Genomic DNA, 17,673 nt, shown 5'->3' on the forward strand with positions numbered 1-17,673 from the left:
CAATGCAGTAACCACTAAAAATATATGACTTTCCAGGAAGGAAAAGTAAGTAGTGTTGATATAAAATATGAGAAAATATATTTTTGGCATGTATTGTTAAATAAGTGTAAGTTAAGACAAAGAAAATTAGCTAACAAGGTGAAAAAGTCATTTTGTTTTTACAAATACCTAGATAGCTAGATAGATTTATGTTTGACACTGTTGAATTGATGCTGCTGATTTACAAACTGGGTGCACTAGAGTTTATTGGGAGGTCCATTGCCTTTAATTGTTTTTACTGGGGAGGGGCAGGTTTACTGCTGGGTGCACTGCTCTTGACAAAGGTAGCATTGCGCTCCAGTGTTACCGCCCTCCGACCAGCTGTCTGGTTCAGTTCGCTCATATCCACCCCCGAGTCTAAGCTGGTTTCTCGACTCTCTGTCGGCCTTCGTCTCCTCTGCTGCTCTGCCACAGCGTGATGGATCTCAGCTGCTGGTTTGCCCTCCAGTGATACAAACCAGGCCCGCGGAGGCAGAGGTGAAGGGATTTTGGAAAGTTCTGCCAAGGCGTGCTCCGAATTTCCCTGGAGCTCACTGCCCAAGCAGGAGCGTCTTTTGTCCCCGATTTTATGTAATGTTCCCGGGACCGACATTGACTCCGGGAGGCCGTAGTGACCCCTGGAGAGGTTGGAGGAGGGCGGCGCCTGGGAGCCCCCTGGAGCCCCAAGCTGCTCCTCAGTTTCTACTGCTTGGTTCTGGGAGACAGCAGGACCTTTCAGCAGAGTCTGGGTGAAACTGTCTTTACTCAGCGGCTCTGTGGGAGTGTTGTTAGAAGCACCTGCGCGGGGCAGAGTGGCCGACTTGCTCCACTGCGGCTGCTCCGGTTGCTCTTCCAAGTGGAAGAATGCTGGGGCATGAAGAATGGCAACGGGCTGGTTGTAGAAAAACAAACTGTCATTCAGGGACAGGGGAACTCTCATCTGCTGGGACGTTTCGTGTAAACTCGTCAGATCATTAGGGTCGGCGTTAAGCTCCGGCTCAGTACACTCCAGCCTAATGGCCACCGCATTTTCATCAAACTGGATCAATCCAAGTTCTGTGGCCTTGGGGTTGGCTATAATATTGCCATTGTGCTTGGAAATAACTGAAGCATTGTGTTGGTTATCCCCGCTTTCTGTGTATGGTTGGTTCAACCCATCCTGCAGATTACAAGAGTCACCTGAAGATACTTCAGAGAGTTCACTGTCGCATGTGGAGGTGGTTTGGTCTTTTCTTGACAGTTTGGTAGCGTGGATCTTCTTTGGCTTAGTCTCACGGAGGGAACTTCTGTGAACCAGAGAGAAAGACTGCCTCAAACAATGCCAGGCCAATGAAATGGGGCATGACAGTTAATTCAGTTATGTGGGCTGCATCTGAAAGCTCATCATGCATACTCCCTACTAATATGCAGTGGGAATATAGAAAACTATTAACACATTCATTGCAATACATAATGCAGCATTTGCAATCAACATGTTTGGCAGTTTGTTTCGTTTTTTGGTATTTTACTGGTATTAAACTTAGAACAGTTTCAAGCTTGTTTACTCAAAAGGCATGTATGAGCTTTTCGGCATCAGGCAAGACAAGAAATGGTCTAATTTTAGCTGTGTTTTTTAGCTGATAAAAAAGCAGTCTTGGTTAAAAATTTGGAATGTAATGCAAAATTGAGATCTGAATCTAAAATCATCCTCAGATTTGTGTGAACTGCCTGCGACTAATTAATTTACTTCTACTTACTAAATAGTAAGTAATGTCAACTTTCACATACAGCCCATTAATCATATTTTATTGCTAAACATTGATGTTGGAATTATTCTACGCAAATTACAGCTATCACATCAACCTCACCACAGTTTAGACACAGTATGAGACAAAAGCCTTTGTTACCTGCAGTAACACAACAAGCCAAGCAGAATGGCGATGACAATAAGAAGCGTTCCTCCGAGGAAAACCATCAGAAAAGATGAATGGTGTGAGATGAAGTCGATGGGGGTGGCAAGTCCCATCAAGCCTAGAACAGGTATTGGGAGGCATAGATGGTTAGAAGGCTGAAGATGTTTGAAGTGAAAAGTGAAACATAAAAAGCTGAATCCATTCAAAATCATTGTAAATGAAAATAAAAAAGTTGCATCAATTCAGTGAGTATTGTATCTGAATGACTTTTTGCCATTCACATAAAATTTTTGTCTTTCATATTTTACCTTTCACTTACAATGCTTTGGAATGGATGCAACTTTTTGTCTTTCACTTGAAATACTTTCAAATAGAAGCAGCTTTTAATCTTCATTTACACTGCTTTTGTCCCATACCTGGGCCCATAGAATGTGGTGGAAGATGGGGAAAACAATTTTAGCAGCCAGTTAACCAGAACACCAACTGGGCAGGGCCAAACAGCCTCAAAGGACACTCAATATGCTGAGATCAATGCAGAAATGTCTTCATTTATTAGGTGAAATGTGCAACATAAAAAAAAAAAAAACAGCAGTTAATTGAATTTACTTGACAAATTTCAATTAATCTACAGTTCTTCAGACAGTAGACATACATGAATTAAAAGAAAAGGGTCTATGGATTGGAATGGCCTATGGAATTTACTTTTCATCAGCTAAAATAAAATAAAATTGCCACAATCAGAGCAATCCTCTGATGGGTTTTACACAAACCTTCACAAAAATCGTTTTGCATCTCAGTGAATAGAACACAGCACTAACTCTGCCACTAGCCATATGGCACTGGGGAACCTTGTCTAATCAAATGTAGGATCATTCATAAAGCTTGGTAATTTGAATTTAGTTGTAAATTTACTTGTGGCCTGATTACCATGACGGAGCCACATTACTGCTGCCTAATTCTCAGCAATAGCCCAGGTGATAGGCAATGAAAGTTAATGAAAGGTAATTAAGCGTTAAATATTTAACACCCACCCTGATGATTCAGGTCTGTGTGCACGTCCAGTGGACCACATACTATTTAGAGAAACCCCAAATTCCTCTAAGCAACACTTAGGTAGAGGCACATGATGCAAAATTGTTCACAAAAGGCACAAGTGGTTAATAAAATGTATGTGTTATGGCCTGAGATTGTCACAGTAGGAAGTTTTCTTATACATAAATGTGACTCAATCCCTGTTTATATTGATGCATTTTCTGGGGACAAGAGGAGCAATTACTGATAACTGAAAACATATAATTTTGGTCAATGTGCTAAATTATCAAACTATGTTACACAGACGCAGCTTAGAGGGAACACTGGACCTGAATGCTCACCTTTCTTTAAATTTATGGAAACTTTTGCTTGACCTTTGCTCTCTAAAATCTACAAAATCAAAATTGTAGTACTTTAAGCTAAGGTTAAGCAACCCAATTGATGCCCATATGTGAATTACCAGGTCAGTCTACATATACTATATGACTAGAGCAAGTGGTATTTTTTTTCCCCTGTGGTATGCTTTTTATGAATTGCTTACAGAATATGTAAATGATCAAAAGGGGGTGGTGGTGTCTGACCTGGTAAGAAAACACTCTACCATAATGATTGCAGCCCATAACATCACACCAACCCTGCTGATAAAGTTGTATTATCTTATGTTTTATGGATAACACTTATAATGTGATTACTTACCTCTGTTGGATGACAAAGGTGCTGCGATCCAGTAGCCCAGGTGAGGAGCTGTGAATGTCCACATCAGCTTTCCTTCTACCAGCACCACCATCCCCAGTCCCTTTCTCATCCATCCACCTAGATAAAAACAACCAAGTCACAAATCAACATTACTGTCTACATAAAAGTATGTAGTAAGTAGTATTCTGAAAGCATCTGTGCTCTTATTTATCTCACATATTGAAGCATACCACTTTTGTCTCTCTGACAATAGTATAATCATAGAAGGATAAAGTCCTAAATAAATAGTTCACAGTTCAAGCATTACGTTCAAGAACTGTTCAATGGCTTTTATGGTCAAAAAACATGTTTTTTTTTGACCAGGCATTATATTGGTTGACAGCTGAGAACAAGGATGCAAATCTGTGATTTTGAAAACCATGCTTTACTATAAATTTAGTCACTTTCAAGGCCATGATTTCTTATCATGTCTTATTTACTTTTTATTATTATTTTAGGACCATAAACAACCTGTGTAATATGCCTGCTTCACATGAAACTCTGAGCAAAGTAGTAGAAAGTAGCTATGCCTTTGTCAAATCTGAGGACTTTTTAATTTATAATACACATTACCCTAGACTGACTCACTTTAAAGATTTTTGCCTATAAGTCAATTAAGCATAACTATACACTATTAGTTCTGACTATATTTTTAGTCATGAAAAACCATCAGCAAAGCATTGGCTGGTACAACATGGTGAACTGTACAAAGCAAAGATAGACTAACAAACACGCCTTACAACAGGACTTCTCCTCGGAGGCATCTAACTGAGTCAGGTTCATGACAATAATAAGGCACGATCACTGAGTGGCCCAAGGTGCCGCATTCAGGTCAAAATCTCCCCTGGAGGGGTGGGGTCGAGTCCCACTTCTAACAGAAACCAGAGGCAAATGGTCAGCTGACCTCTTTTCATAGATTAAACGGTCAGCCGTATTGTGATGGCTGAATATATTTAACTGAAAGAACTAAAAACGGCCCAGTGGGTTAGAGTGTTAGAGTGCTGACCAGACCTGGGTCCAGGTTAAAAATACACATTACCTTTAATCTACTTGAGGTACCAGATGAGTTAAGTTTACTGCGAGTCAAACAGTGTCAGGTAAATTGTCAAAATATATTCAGTTGAATCTAAAATACTTTGTCTAAACTTGGCAGTCATTATATTGTCCTGTGTGGCAAGCTTGTTACAAGTGTTAATGTAAAAAATTCCCATGAATGTAATAAGCCATTAATATAATAACAATTTGCCGGTAATAGTACAATAATACTGTTAACATATGGATTTGCCATTAACATATTAAAGGTTACCTTCTGTAATTTTTTTCCTGTTAACTTCGTAATTATTACATTATTGGATTTCATTATATTACTGAGAATGCTGACATTTTCAGTTTTCAAATTGAAATAACTGAACTGATAATGTAATAATCAAAATTGCATACACAACTGTGACCCATTCCCAAATTTGGTTATTAACAATGGCACTGCATCTGAAAAGGAATGTGTATGGAAGAGGTCTTTGGTGATCATTGTAAATGCCTTGCATTTAAAACAAATTCAATTTTACACTATCACCTGCAAATTGTTGGTTTATCACATTAATGAGAAGTTATTACACCTCATCTAGTGCATCAAGCAAGTAAAAATTCCACATAGAAACCATCTGATTATGATCATTTCCTCACCAGGTTCTTCAAAGATCCAAATATTTTTGATTTGGGCATACATGACCCTGACTTGAACTCACCAGTAGTCCAGTTGAAGAACCAGGCTGGAACAGCATTTGAGGTCTGCAGTCCACAGTTGTCAGGGATGGGGAGGGTGATCTGTACGGGTCCACTCACATCTAACTCTGACTCTCTGGAGAAAAGCTGCACACTGACAGCCGCCACAGGGTTCAACTCCATGCTGCTGTATCCTGAACACAAAGAGAAAACAAATGCTTAAGTGAAGCCTAATAATCTGCACACTGGGGTAATTTAATTTACTCAGTTTTATCTTTCTCTCAATGAAACACTTTTATATAAACACCACAACTCAAATACTATTACCAGTGCAGCTGAAATTTTGGTCTGACTGAAAGAACTGAATTCTGCTTGGTTGGAATGGGATGATTTGCTTATCTCACGATACAATTCCATACATGATATGGGGTTCACAATTCGATACAAAAACGATACAATGTAATAAATAAAAGTTCAGTGACAACAGTGTGACGTGTGCAGAATTGGGCAAGCTATCTCATTTGTGATTACTACAGCAGAATAAAGTGTAGCTAATATCACGATTAATTGTTCTGCCCCACGATATGTATTGTTACATTTTTGTATTGCGATACACTGAATTTCGATATATCATCCCATTCCTACTGCTTGGATAATCTGGTCAAAAGGAGAAGGAAGGTAATAATAACAGACACTGGAACTGTTTTCAATATTTGCACTGGATCATTTGAAACAGATCTGAATCTTTTTCATGAGTCGTAGAATACTTTCATCTGAGTATGTGCAACAATCAAGACTCTTATGATACAAACCGTGAGCCAGAATGTAAACAGTAATGCAACTTTTCTATTTCCTATGTCAGACTGGGTAGAAATAATATAGATACTGATAATGCTGTTGCTGTTGGACAAAATGCTAGATATAGATTTTGAGGGGAAAAAAAGTCAAACTGATCACTCACGATTTCAAAAATATACTATGATTTCAAATGAAATGCTTTGAAGGCACACGTCTTAACATAGCTACTAACTAAAATGTTTTCTACAACAAGTTTTACTGTCATGTCAGCAATCATTTTGTAATAGTATAGGCATAACTTCTTCCAAAACCTTCACTTCAGTATTCGCAGTTTTAAGTTGCTGTCTGTCAAGATTACACACACAGTACAAGGGAACACAGAGAAAACAAAACAGACTAAAATGGACCTAAAGACAAAGCCAAAAAGCCCCCCCTCCCCTCCCCCCACCACCACCCTACTCTCTCTCACACACACACACGCACACACACACACCTGATTTACTGCTCATGACGCCCAAAGTGCTGAGAGAGTCGTCATCATCTGTTGACAGCTTGGGGAAAGTCAGATAGGCCTGAACAGAGGAGATATCACTGCCCTCTGCCAAGTTCAGCAGGCTCTTAGGAAACTGAACAATGGGCTGGGATGAAGCATCTGCAGATAATAAAATCATGATGAACAAGAGAAGAAAATTATAGACAGTAATAGTATTTTCTCTCTAATACAGCCATGTTTGGACAATTTATTCTTTCAGTTCCCTTCAATAAATGCTTATAAGGATATGAGCTTAAAATATTGCAGATAGATAGATAGATAGATAGATAGATAGATAGATAGATAGAAAGAAATTGGAGGAGAGTCATTGTCAATTGTTAACAGCACATACCTGATGTTTTGCCAGTTATAAGGACAGAATCTTCAAAAAGCCAGATGTTGCCTTGATTCAGACCAAGTAGCGACATGGTCACTGATGAAAATACTACAACAATGATTTAAGGGAAAGAACAAAAGATAGAAAATTAACTTTCAATACTTTATTTCAAAATGTGCTGTTTTTCCACTAGATGGCACTGTGACATTATGTTTCATCAGGTCTAGCATCTCACTACAGTGCCTTATCTAAGCTTTTACCTCAATACTATCTCTTAGCTTCAAGATTTATGGAAGCGTATCGCATGCATAATTCAAATGGAAATGTAATATGTAATATGGCCATGTAATCCTACATTTGAATTTAAATTTGCCACTTGTATGTGCAGTTTTTGGCTCAAAATTCAAATTCAAATTCAATAATGTCATTTGCATTTGACAATTCCTATACTAGTATTGACATTTCATTTAAAAAGAGATTTGCATGCTTTATTTTTAGCTTTATTCAAATGATGATGCAAATTGGAAAATTAAAGTGTATTTCCTGAACTGCATAGATATGTTTCATGTGATTATGCAATAATGGTGTCAAAATTATAATTGTCAATTATGTCATTTACCGTATATGGTTTTGCACTCTCTAATAGGGTACATTTCATTATCAAAGACAATATTATGCTGTAAAGGTGGCAAATGTAAATGCTTATCCAAATGTAAAAAGCGAAACAGCGCCTCCTGTCTTTGCCATTTAATACACTCGCCACTGCGCTGATTCCCTGGCAAAATGCAATTGCAAATGAATTTTCGAGGGGACTGCATTAACATTGTCACAGGCATCCACCTGTCAGTCATCCCATTAAGGCGGGTCTTGCATTGCGCAATCGAAAGTAGTTCACAACGTGGGAAAGTAGAGTAGGGTGAGTAGGGTGTGGCAAATTTTGGCAACACAACGAATACCATAAAGTTAAACATATCACAGGAAAGTTTATGGAACTCAATATATTCTGTGATTGATTTCTTATGTGACACTGTCTGAAGTGTCCTGATACAATAAAGCCCAGCCATCTGGTGCTCCATACAGACTAAAAAAATGATTTAATTTGCAGATACTATTTGACCCAGGTCTGCACACATGCACATTACAACACAAATAGACACAGACACACACCTACTCACAGCAGATTGGACTTTTGGTTATACAAACATTTCTCAGAGGCAGAGCTGCTCTGAAGGCAGAAATTATCTCATTGGTTGAGTTAAACTTAAATTGGACCAGTTTTTTCTGTGTAAGTAATATTGGACTGTGAAGTACAGCGAAAAAAGCAAGGGGTAAGAGAGGAGGAAGCTATTATTGTAAGGCCTAGCACTCTTCATACTAATTGAAAAAATGCAATCTAGTCATTCTAGGGTTATCCAGACTTGTTAGTTGAATTAATGCAAAAAAGAAAGTATTGCCATTCATATTTTTATTTATATTTTGACCAGAATTCCCTCTTTGCCAATCAACTCTGTCAGTTAGCTAACTTTTAAAAACTGTGGCTCCGCCCATTGAGGTTTAACTCAACCAATAAGATTATTTCTGCCTCCAGTACCTAAAATTTCTATCAGCACTCACACGTTAACTGTTCATCTTACTTGGCATTCTGCTGGTTTTACAAGGCAGCACTGTGTAAATGTAACCTTCCCTGCTGGCCACAATGGCGATAGGCAGCCCAAGTTGATACGGTACATGAAGCAAAACAACTCCATCCTCCTCAGTGAGAGCTGTGTTGGTCCTGGTGTAGTTGACGTAAACCTCCACCTGAGCTTGGTTCAGGTACTGACGACTCAGCATGTCATTGACCTGGACCTTCAGGGTGAAGGCTGAACCTGGGAGAAACACAGATTATAGGTTAAGATAAAGGATGATGGTGCTGTTACTCAAACACTTCATGTTCCCCACTTTCTCTTTCAGACAAGATGATCATGTTAAGAATTACGCCATCGTATTTTATAAAGTGGTAATTCACAAGATTTTTTTTTTTGGCAACATCTTTGGTGGTAAATAGTCATTGGTGTTTTTACATTGAACTTCCCAGAGATCACTTGGCAATCAACAGCATGACCAGTGCAGTATTTTTTCTTGGATTTTCTGTTGATGAAGTTTGAGTTTCCGTAGGTGGCGCTCTTTTCTTTGTCTGTTCAGCCATGATGGCTGTCGCTGCTCATGCAATCTACCCTGTTCTTCTTCTATTTATTCCAAACAAACATATAATGCATCACTTCCTGTGTGCCAAAGGAATTTCCCTGGGAAAGACCTACCCAATATCAGCTGTTTTGAAAGCTTTAACAACCTGGGAATAGGCTGAATTACTATTGTGCTATATCAGTTGACAGTAGAGAGTAGCAAAACAGACATTTATTTACATGAACAGATTATTATTTTAACCTTTATTTGTCCTGGGAAATGTTGCTGAACATGCTTGCTCTTTTCAGCGTTGCCCTGCTTTTCATTTTAACAGATTCACACCTGGAAGTTATGCAGCACAAACACAGTCTTTAGTATTATTATTGAAGAACAGTGGGGGAAAATAGTGGGCCTAGTTTGGAGTAACTGCAGGTCCAATTATCACAGACGAGGCCTTATTGACAACACTACAGGGAAACTAATTAGCAGAACCTCTTGTGGATGTCAGTTAAATTATCTCAACAGAAGAGGTGGACTAAAATACAAATGGGAAAATTGGGCAATTAGTACAAAGCAGCACACATTCAAGACACCATTATGCTACATCAGCATGCAGGCAGCTAAACATATCTTCCCAATAATGTGGTTCTCATATGGGAGCCCTAATCATGTGTTCATGTAGCTCCTATAGAATCCCGTTTAGGCCTAGTGATAATGTGACACTTTATTCACAGACCCAATTAATCAAGATCACACTGTGCCACACAACCCAATACTGTATGTAGGTTAATGATAACGGGACTTGATTTCTGAAGCATAGTGTTGCATAATAATGAAGAAAGAATAGTGAGTAATATATCACTATATGACTCTATATCAATAAATGGAGGTCGCGCAGATAAGCACATGCAATAATAGCCACTGAGAATCAATGAGTGAGACAATTTGCGGTGTTTTCATGTGTTGTGAACTTTAATATCCATTCCACAGTGTTCAGTGGATGTGTGTGTGTGTGTGTGTGTGAATGGCCAACCGTGAAGGTGGTCATAGTCTAAGATTAGAAAAGCAGGCTTGTGACCGGAAAATCGACTGTTTGAATCCGCAGACCAACTGGGAAAATCTGGTGGGAGTCTTGAAATTCAGGAGATTTTTGTTCCAAAACAGTTTCAGAAAGTGAGTTTTGAAAGCCAAAAATCTCACCACCTGGCAAAGTAATTGTTGAGTTATTGTTATTGATCAACAACCCTATCAAACCCCCACAGATATTATGGTCATTTTGTGCGATACAGGAGTAAGAATCTTACTTATTGCCCCTTTAATGATTAAATGCTGTGTCACTGCTGTCACGGCCCTCTAAACACGGATAATATCTTAAGCATCTTTCCCTAATGGTGACTCTGACAGTGGCAATGGTTGAATTTGCTGCTACACTGTGATGGCTCATAATCCTGCGTCTGAAAGCACTGCCAAAGGCTTTTCTGAAAGCCAGTGAAGCCACGCCTGATGGTACCGGCTTACACAGTATTACAGCAAGTGCCAAAGGCAGCTAAACAATTCATCTCATATCATGGCCGCTAATGATTCGTCTTTGCCGATCAGAAGCAAAAGCAGACACCACAAATACTTGCAACATATGTCATCTGGTAGGCACTTCTATCAAAAACGCCTCACACTACCATGACTGCATGTATTTTTGGCCCCAGTGGGACACAAACCTCTCATCTTGGCAGTGCTGGTGCTTTGCTCTTCCCATTGGGCTTTACACCAGTACAGAAGGGAAACAGGACGCCTCTTTGGGAAAGGAGACCTCGTTGTGTGTGTTCTGTCCTAGTGGCCAAACATAACAGAAGGGGGTCGCTAAATCTGCAGTGGAGGTGAGCCATGCCAGATTACTATAATCTCCCCATTTGGCGAACTGAACCCACCACAAAGAGGTTTATGGAGTGGATTGAAATGGGCTGTCTTACAGGCCGCTGAGCCATTTTTCTGGTAGGGTGAGAAACAGACCCCACGTTATCTGATGGGCGTGATATAGCATGAATAAATTATCAGGCACATGATAGCATTGGTGTCCAGCAAAAAGCACCTGCAATTAAGTGTTTTTCTTTTCTTTTTGAAAACTGGAGGATTTCTTTATCAATGGATATATATTGGACTTTTTAGAATACATTTCCAGTTGGTTGGCATGTGGAAGATATTGATCGAATTACGAGTTCAACGAGATTAGTCTAGGATGTGAAAATAAATTCACAAAAAGTACAAAAGCACAACTTTGCAGCTTAGTAAACGTGAGAATGGCAATTGATAATTATTATAATTATGATTGATAATTATCCTCCTTTCCATGTCTGTGGCTCTAAGCATTTTAAGATGATTTTGCTGGCACATAAAGCAGATGCAGCGTTACTTCATCATCATTTCACCAAATGCTGCAATGTTACTTATAAGGATAAGGCCGGTGTTTTTTAATGCATTGCTTAACGTCAACAAATCCTATGAAAATAACAAAATCAGCAATGATTTTGTTTTGCCAGCAAATCTTAACCATGTAGCCGGTGCCCAATGAAGCCATGTTCCAGCAGCCATAGAACTCCATTATATTAAAAAAACGATTAAAAACACGTCAAAGAGCCATGCTGTTGCTCTGGGCAGCATATTTCATCATCTCGATGCACCGGGCCAGCCGATTTTTTCCTCAAACAACTTAATAAGCCGGCTGTAAACACTTTGCGATCTCAGGAAAGTAGTTCCGTAGCACTGAAAATAGTCCCTGCAGAAGTTGTTCCCATTTGAATTTGATTTGGTAATAACTAAAACAGCCTGACTTTTCGTGGTAACAGTTAGCGATTTTTAAAATTGAAACTATGTCTTTGTGAGCTGTATTTTAAGGTTTTTAGCTTACAACTGGAGCCAATTACTTCCGGGTTGACAGCTAAAAACGGTACGTGGTAAGTCAGAAAGTAACGGGAGTACAGCAAACGTATTGTTGATTTTGTTATTTTCATAGGATTTGTTGACGGCAAGCAATGCATTAAAAAGCACCGGCCTTATCCTTTGAACACAGAACAGAACTCAACATGATGCAAATGGAGATGTTAAGTAGGCCAGCATTGGTGGATGACAAGCACAAAACACTGTAGGGAATGCCAAGCAGGAAGGAACAGATGAAACATGTTGACTGTGAGACCACCAGGCAGGACAGACAGATGGTCCGGCAGGGACTTATCTCTGGTAGCCCCCAACAGGACTGTGTGTGTGTGTGTGTTGGAATTAGGCCATACATTCCACCAATAGATGAAAACATGAGCGCACCCCTTGGCATGTGGAACCAAATCAGCCTATAAACAACTCAAGCACAGGTTGGCAATATCAATTTAAACAGAGATTTGAGACAAAAGATGCTTAGGGTGAAGCCTGGTGAGGGGGAGGCATGTCGACTTGATGTCCGAACAAACAGTCCTGTTGTCATATAATTACAATACATCCTAAGGGGGGGGGGCGGATGATTAAATCTTCAAATCTGTTGCTTAGCCTTTATTATGTAGGGAAAACAATGATGATGTTAGTCTCAGCATGGAAGAATTGACCATCTGGACAAAGAAAGGTGGCTTTTGTTCATTTGTAGATCGAAGCGTTTCTTTTTTTTTTTTTTTTTTAAGAAAGTGGTCAGTCTCTCCCCTGAGCTCTTGTTCTGTATTGAAACGACAAAGTAGGGGAAACACAGGTTTTGGCAACCGCAAGCCAGCAGGGGGGATGTGGCACCAGAGACGACAGCATCTCCGGGCGCTTTTCCAAGTGTTTCTTAGTGGACCAGACAGACTAGAGGATCATGTGATGAGGCATGGGAATGCACTCCTACAGCAGCATGAATTAGTCATGAAACGGTTGAAGAGGGAACGCAGGATCACAAATCCCCCCTTTCAGCTCCTCTCCTCCACCTCCTCCTCCTCCTCCTCTGCCCCGCTGTAAACAAGCAGATTGTCATGGAAAGTGCTGTGCATGTGTGTGTGTGTGTGTGTGTGTGTGTGTGAGAGAGTCTGAGGGAGAGAGAGAGAGAGACAGAGGGAGAGAGAGAGAGAGAGAGAGAGATTTATTCAAGTATAGATTTAAGAAAAACTCACTTTGAAACTATGTGTCGTCTGTTAAATAAGACAGCATGAGCAACAAAAAAAGATTCTCCTCTCTCTCTCTCTCTCATACACACACACACACACACACACACACACACACACACACACTTTTTTGACCAATGCTAGTCAAGTGAAACGTTTTCAGCATCTTTCACGTCAGGTAGTTTTTACTAGTGTCAATTTCTGTCTAGTACATACTGTTAATATATTGCTGATCATATTGTTGATATAGTGAAGCGGGAACAGGCAACAGATGGAGAAACGGTTGGTCATGAGGTCACATCAGCAAGCTCTCACATCACATGCTGATCCACAAAATTGTCAGTAGATTTCTGTGCAAACCATGATGCAGAAGGCAGGAAAACAGCTTAGTCTAAAGGATATTAGATAAAGAAATAGCCTAGAAATGAAAGAAATCGTGAAAATAATATCAACTATTTCAAACTTTATCCTCAAACTACAGTTTTCCTGTAGCTATAGGCTAAAAGGTTGAAGCGTGATATTTTTAATGCCACCACTAAAGTTTACTTTATTCTGTAAAACAAACAAGCCCACAGACCTGGCGAGGAGTCAAGCACTTGCTGGCGGTGCTGATGCTGATCCGGTTTCATCCGATGCTGGTCAGAAAAGTTCCCGTCATTGAGATGCAGAGTGCGTCCGGCGGGAGTGAAATCTCCAGTCGCTTTTCCATTCTCGCAGAAAACCAACAGAGACAGAAGATAGATCGGATGCCGCATGACTTTGAGCGGTTTGCGCCAGTTTGTAAGCCTCGTTACAGTTCCAAGTTTCGGCTTCTTCCTGCCACTCACTCCGCTGCCATTTTCAGTGTTTTTTTTTTTCCTGTCAGCCACTCGGACAAGTTGCTGACGCTTCGCTGTATTCAAACTCAGCAGTTTAGTTGAAACTCCGCCCCTTTAAGCTGCTTCATTTGGCCGGAGAGAGCTGCGTCTGCGTCGAGGTTTAGCCTACACTAAATGGAGGACTGTTATTGGAGACTAGTTGATTTAGCCTATCTGCTTTAGAAACCATGAATACTACGTTCTTTATTAGGCTACCTGTGTGTCTGTATGTAGCCCATGTATGTATGTATGTATGTATGTACTCTATCTATCTATCTATCGTCTTATAGGCTGCGTCAATAGTGTTATGCATGCATAACTGATTGTCATGCATGGGGAAACATAACACTTGATATGTAAGCAGGATTAAGAGCATGAAAATAAATCAATAAATAATCCATTATCACTTGTGTCTAGTCCTGCAGGCCCTGGTCAGTTGGTGTGCTGTACTGAAATGACCCATCTCTTCAACCTCCCACCCATCACCACTTTAGGTGACTGATTCTATCATAACAGAGCGGACACAATGTGATTTTATATGGGATGATTTCTAATGTATTACAGTGCAAATAAAAGGGTTAAACGCTTGTATCGAGTGATTTTGGCCACTAGATGGTGGTAATGTGATACCAATTAACCAAAGGAGAGCCGATGCCTTCTGTTGCTGTAAATTTGACCCTTACTGATTGATTCAGCCTAAAATGCAGTTTTGACAAGAACTGGTATAATGTGAAAACTGGTGTGCAAAGCCTACATTAGACACACATCTGTCATCTATCCTCTACTGTATCATGTCTTGTTTTCATACATACAATATTAAACATTCAATCAATTTATTTGATCAGACAACGTTTTGGGTGTATTAATGTCTGTCCTTGAGGAATCTGACTTGTACAAAGTAGGCTAGTAGTAGTAGTGCTCTTTAATACTGTTATTTTATTTTTTTTTGTATTGTTTATCTATTGTTTTGACTTTTTCTCACTTTTATCGTCTTTGGTTGAATTGTTTTTCTGCCTTTTTTTTATATTCTTTCCTGTGCTCTTTCCTTGTTCTCTGCAAAGCACTTTGTAACTTTGTTCCAAAGGGTGCTATATAAATAAAGCTATTATTATTATTACAGTAGTTATTTAGTTTTAGGAGTTTTGTGGTGTAATGGCTTGAGCACAGTAGGCGTGAAAATGAATTCTGCTTCAAGCCTCTTTTTGAATTCTCTTATTACATAACCCGTGCTTTGTACAGAGCTATAGATAGAGGCCATTTGGGGAAAAACATGCCATTCAGTTTGGCCATGTTGTCTTCTTGGGTTTTTCTTTCTTTTGGGCTATGTTTTATGTGTGTAAGAAAAAGACTGGGAAAGCAATATGGACTCTTTTGAATGGGAGTATGGACTGGGATTTATTTACATTATGGAGTCATGGTGGCAGTTGGGGTTTCTATATTTCTCTATTTTCTTGGTTGTGTTGTCTGGTCTGTTCTGCTAGACTGTCTGTCCTACCTATTTTCTGTATTCATTCCTGATGGGTTTTTTTTTCTCTCAATAAAGCCTACTCCAACATCTCTAAGACGCTCAACAATAAAATCCACTATCCTCCTCTACATGTTCTCAGCACCAGTTAGACCTAGACTATACTTTCACTGCATTAACTCTACATATCTATAAATATAGACATGCACATACAACATTGGTAGGATAATGGCTTGGAGGACCTCGCCATAATCCCTGCTGGCTTTAAGTGCATTAATCTCATTCTACCCACAGTCAGAAACTGCAGGGAGAGTTGACCGCTCTTGCTTGAAATGGCACACTCAGCAATTTAGAAACTGCATTGTAGCAACAAGAAATATTATGTGTGCAATTTCCAACCAAGTGGAAACTAAGGAACGAGTCGTAATTGCTAGTAATGTGTGCACTGGATGCCTATTATGGTTGGCTGTGTTTGTAGTTTGCATCCTCTACTGACTGTGAACTAGGAATGTGTGCTAGAGATGATTGTAAATGTAGAAGAGATGGTTTAAGATGTGGGGGAAAATGAATAATTATGACTGAAATGACATTAGTCTTAAAGGAATAGTTCACCCAAAAATGAAAATTCTGTCATCATCTCCTCACCCTCATGCCAAATGAAACACAGGTGAAATTTGTTAGTCCATATAACACACAGGGAGGTTGCCAGCACAACTTGGTAGCAGCCTTCTCCAAAACAACTGAAGTCAATGGGGACCTGTTCTTCAGAGTTCCAAAACAAAAACAGCCAAACAATCACACTGTGAATAGAAAGACATATACACCATTATTTGTTGCAAATCAATCAGCTGTAGTTAAGATTTGCACTAAAGGATGGTGTAAATATACTGTAGGTCTTTTTGGAACTCTGAAGAACTGGTCCCCACTGACTTCAGTTGTTTTGGAGAAGGCTGCTATGGAGTTGTGCTGGCAACCTCCCTGTGTGTTATATGGACAAACTTCACCTGTGTTTCAACTGGCATGAGGGGGAGGAGATGATGACAGAATTGTCATTTTTGGGTGAACTATTCCTTTAAGAGTTCAACCCGAAGTTCATCATTCAATATCTGTGCATTTTAGTTGACCCAGTGTTTAACATGTTCGCATTTTGCCAGCCAAAGACTTTACCTAATATTACAAGTTACCAACTATCGCTTAGAAAGTCCCATAATTCCTTTAATTTTTTTTTAATATCATTTTATATCATTTTTATAGAAGTAGGTGTCATGATTTTCAAATAGTGGATACCTCATTTCTGAATAAAATCCTTCAAATGTTCCATCTTGGTAGACCTCCAGCACTGCTGACACACAATTGCTTTCTAATGTCAGAGTCAACCTTTAGTGTTTATGGTTTGGATATTTGAGCTCTGTTTCACTTTGTCACCTCCTCCAAGTCGCGCCTCAAGGTTGGCTTCCTCATAGCGGTCGGTGTCAGCCTGCAGAGCTTGCTGCTGCACTGTTGCCGTTGCCAAAATATGAGTGAAGCCTTCCACAGCTGGCTTCTTCACCATCATACTTCTTCTGTGACAGCGGCCTCAGAGAGCTAGTGAGCTGACACATTTGTCCTCCCGACTCTATTCCCCACTGACAAAGTATAAATCGGAGTCTAAACACACTAGCAGGGGGATGGATGACAACCCGAGTCTCCAGGATCAATTTGCCACAAATTAGATGCTGTAATGGTTCATTTCTCCACATAAATAGCTGCATCTACTGGGACTATTTTGGAAATCGGCTTGCTTTCACCCCTGAAATCTGTGGCTGTTCTCTGCTCCATACTTGGCTGCATTCTTCTATTAATCTTATTGCAGCACTGATAGAAGTTCTCTCTGTTATTCTATACACAATGCTGCCTAGTCATTAAAACACTGTAAATAAGGCAAAGGGGGTCTATTCTATTCTATTATGTGGACATCTTTTTTCATTCATTGCTTATTGCTAAATTTCTAGTCATGTTTTACATTGG

At 39.7% G+C, this 17,673-nt stretch overlaps 1 protein-coding gene across 1 annotated transcript; it reads right to left on the bottom strand.

Moving 5' to 3' along the window:
• Positions 1 to 274: 274 nt before the first annotated feature.
• LOC139645619 (protein FAM171B-like) lies at positions 275 to 17,221 on the bottom strand. Its single transcript, XM_071521396.1, has 8 exons — positions 17,092 to 17,221; positions 8,701 to 8,946; positions 7,082 to 7,174; positions 6,691 to 6,849; positions 5,423 to 5,593; positions 3,639 to 3,755; positions 1,905 to 2,028; positions 275 to 1,304 (listed from the first exon to the last, which is right to left on the bottom strand). Exons 1-8 carry the CDS (start codon positions 17,219 to 17,221, stop codon positions 275 to 277), a joined length of 2,070 nt encoding a protein of 689 aa, XP_071377497.1.
• Positions 17,222 to 17,673: the final 452 nt, after the last annotated feature.

The sequence above is a fragment of the Centroberyx affinis genome, unplaced genomic scaffold, assembly GCF_046629955.1.
Source record: "Centroberyx affinis isolate AG114_WGS23_722 - 3 ecotype Tasmania unplaced genomic scaffold, CSIRO-AGI_Caff_v1 ptg000886l_1, whole genome shotgun sequence".
In the NCBI taxonomy this organism is placed as follows: domain Eukaryota; kingdom Metazoa; phylum Chordata; class Actinopteri; order Beryciformes; family Berycidae; genus Centroberyx; species Centroberyx affinis.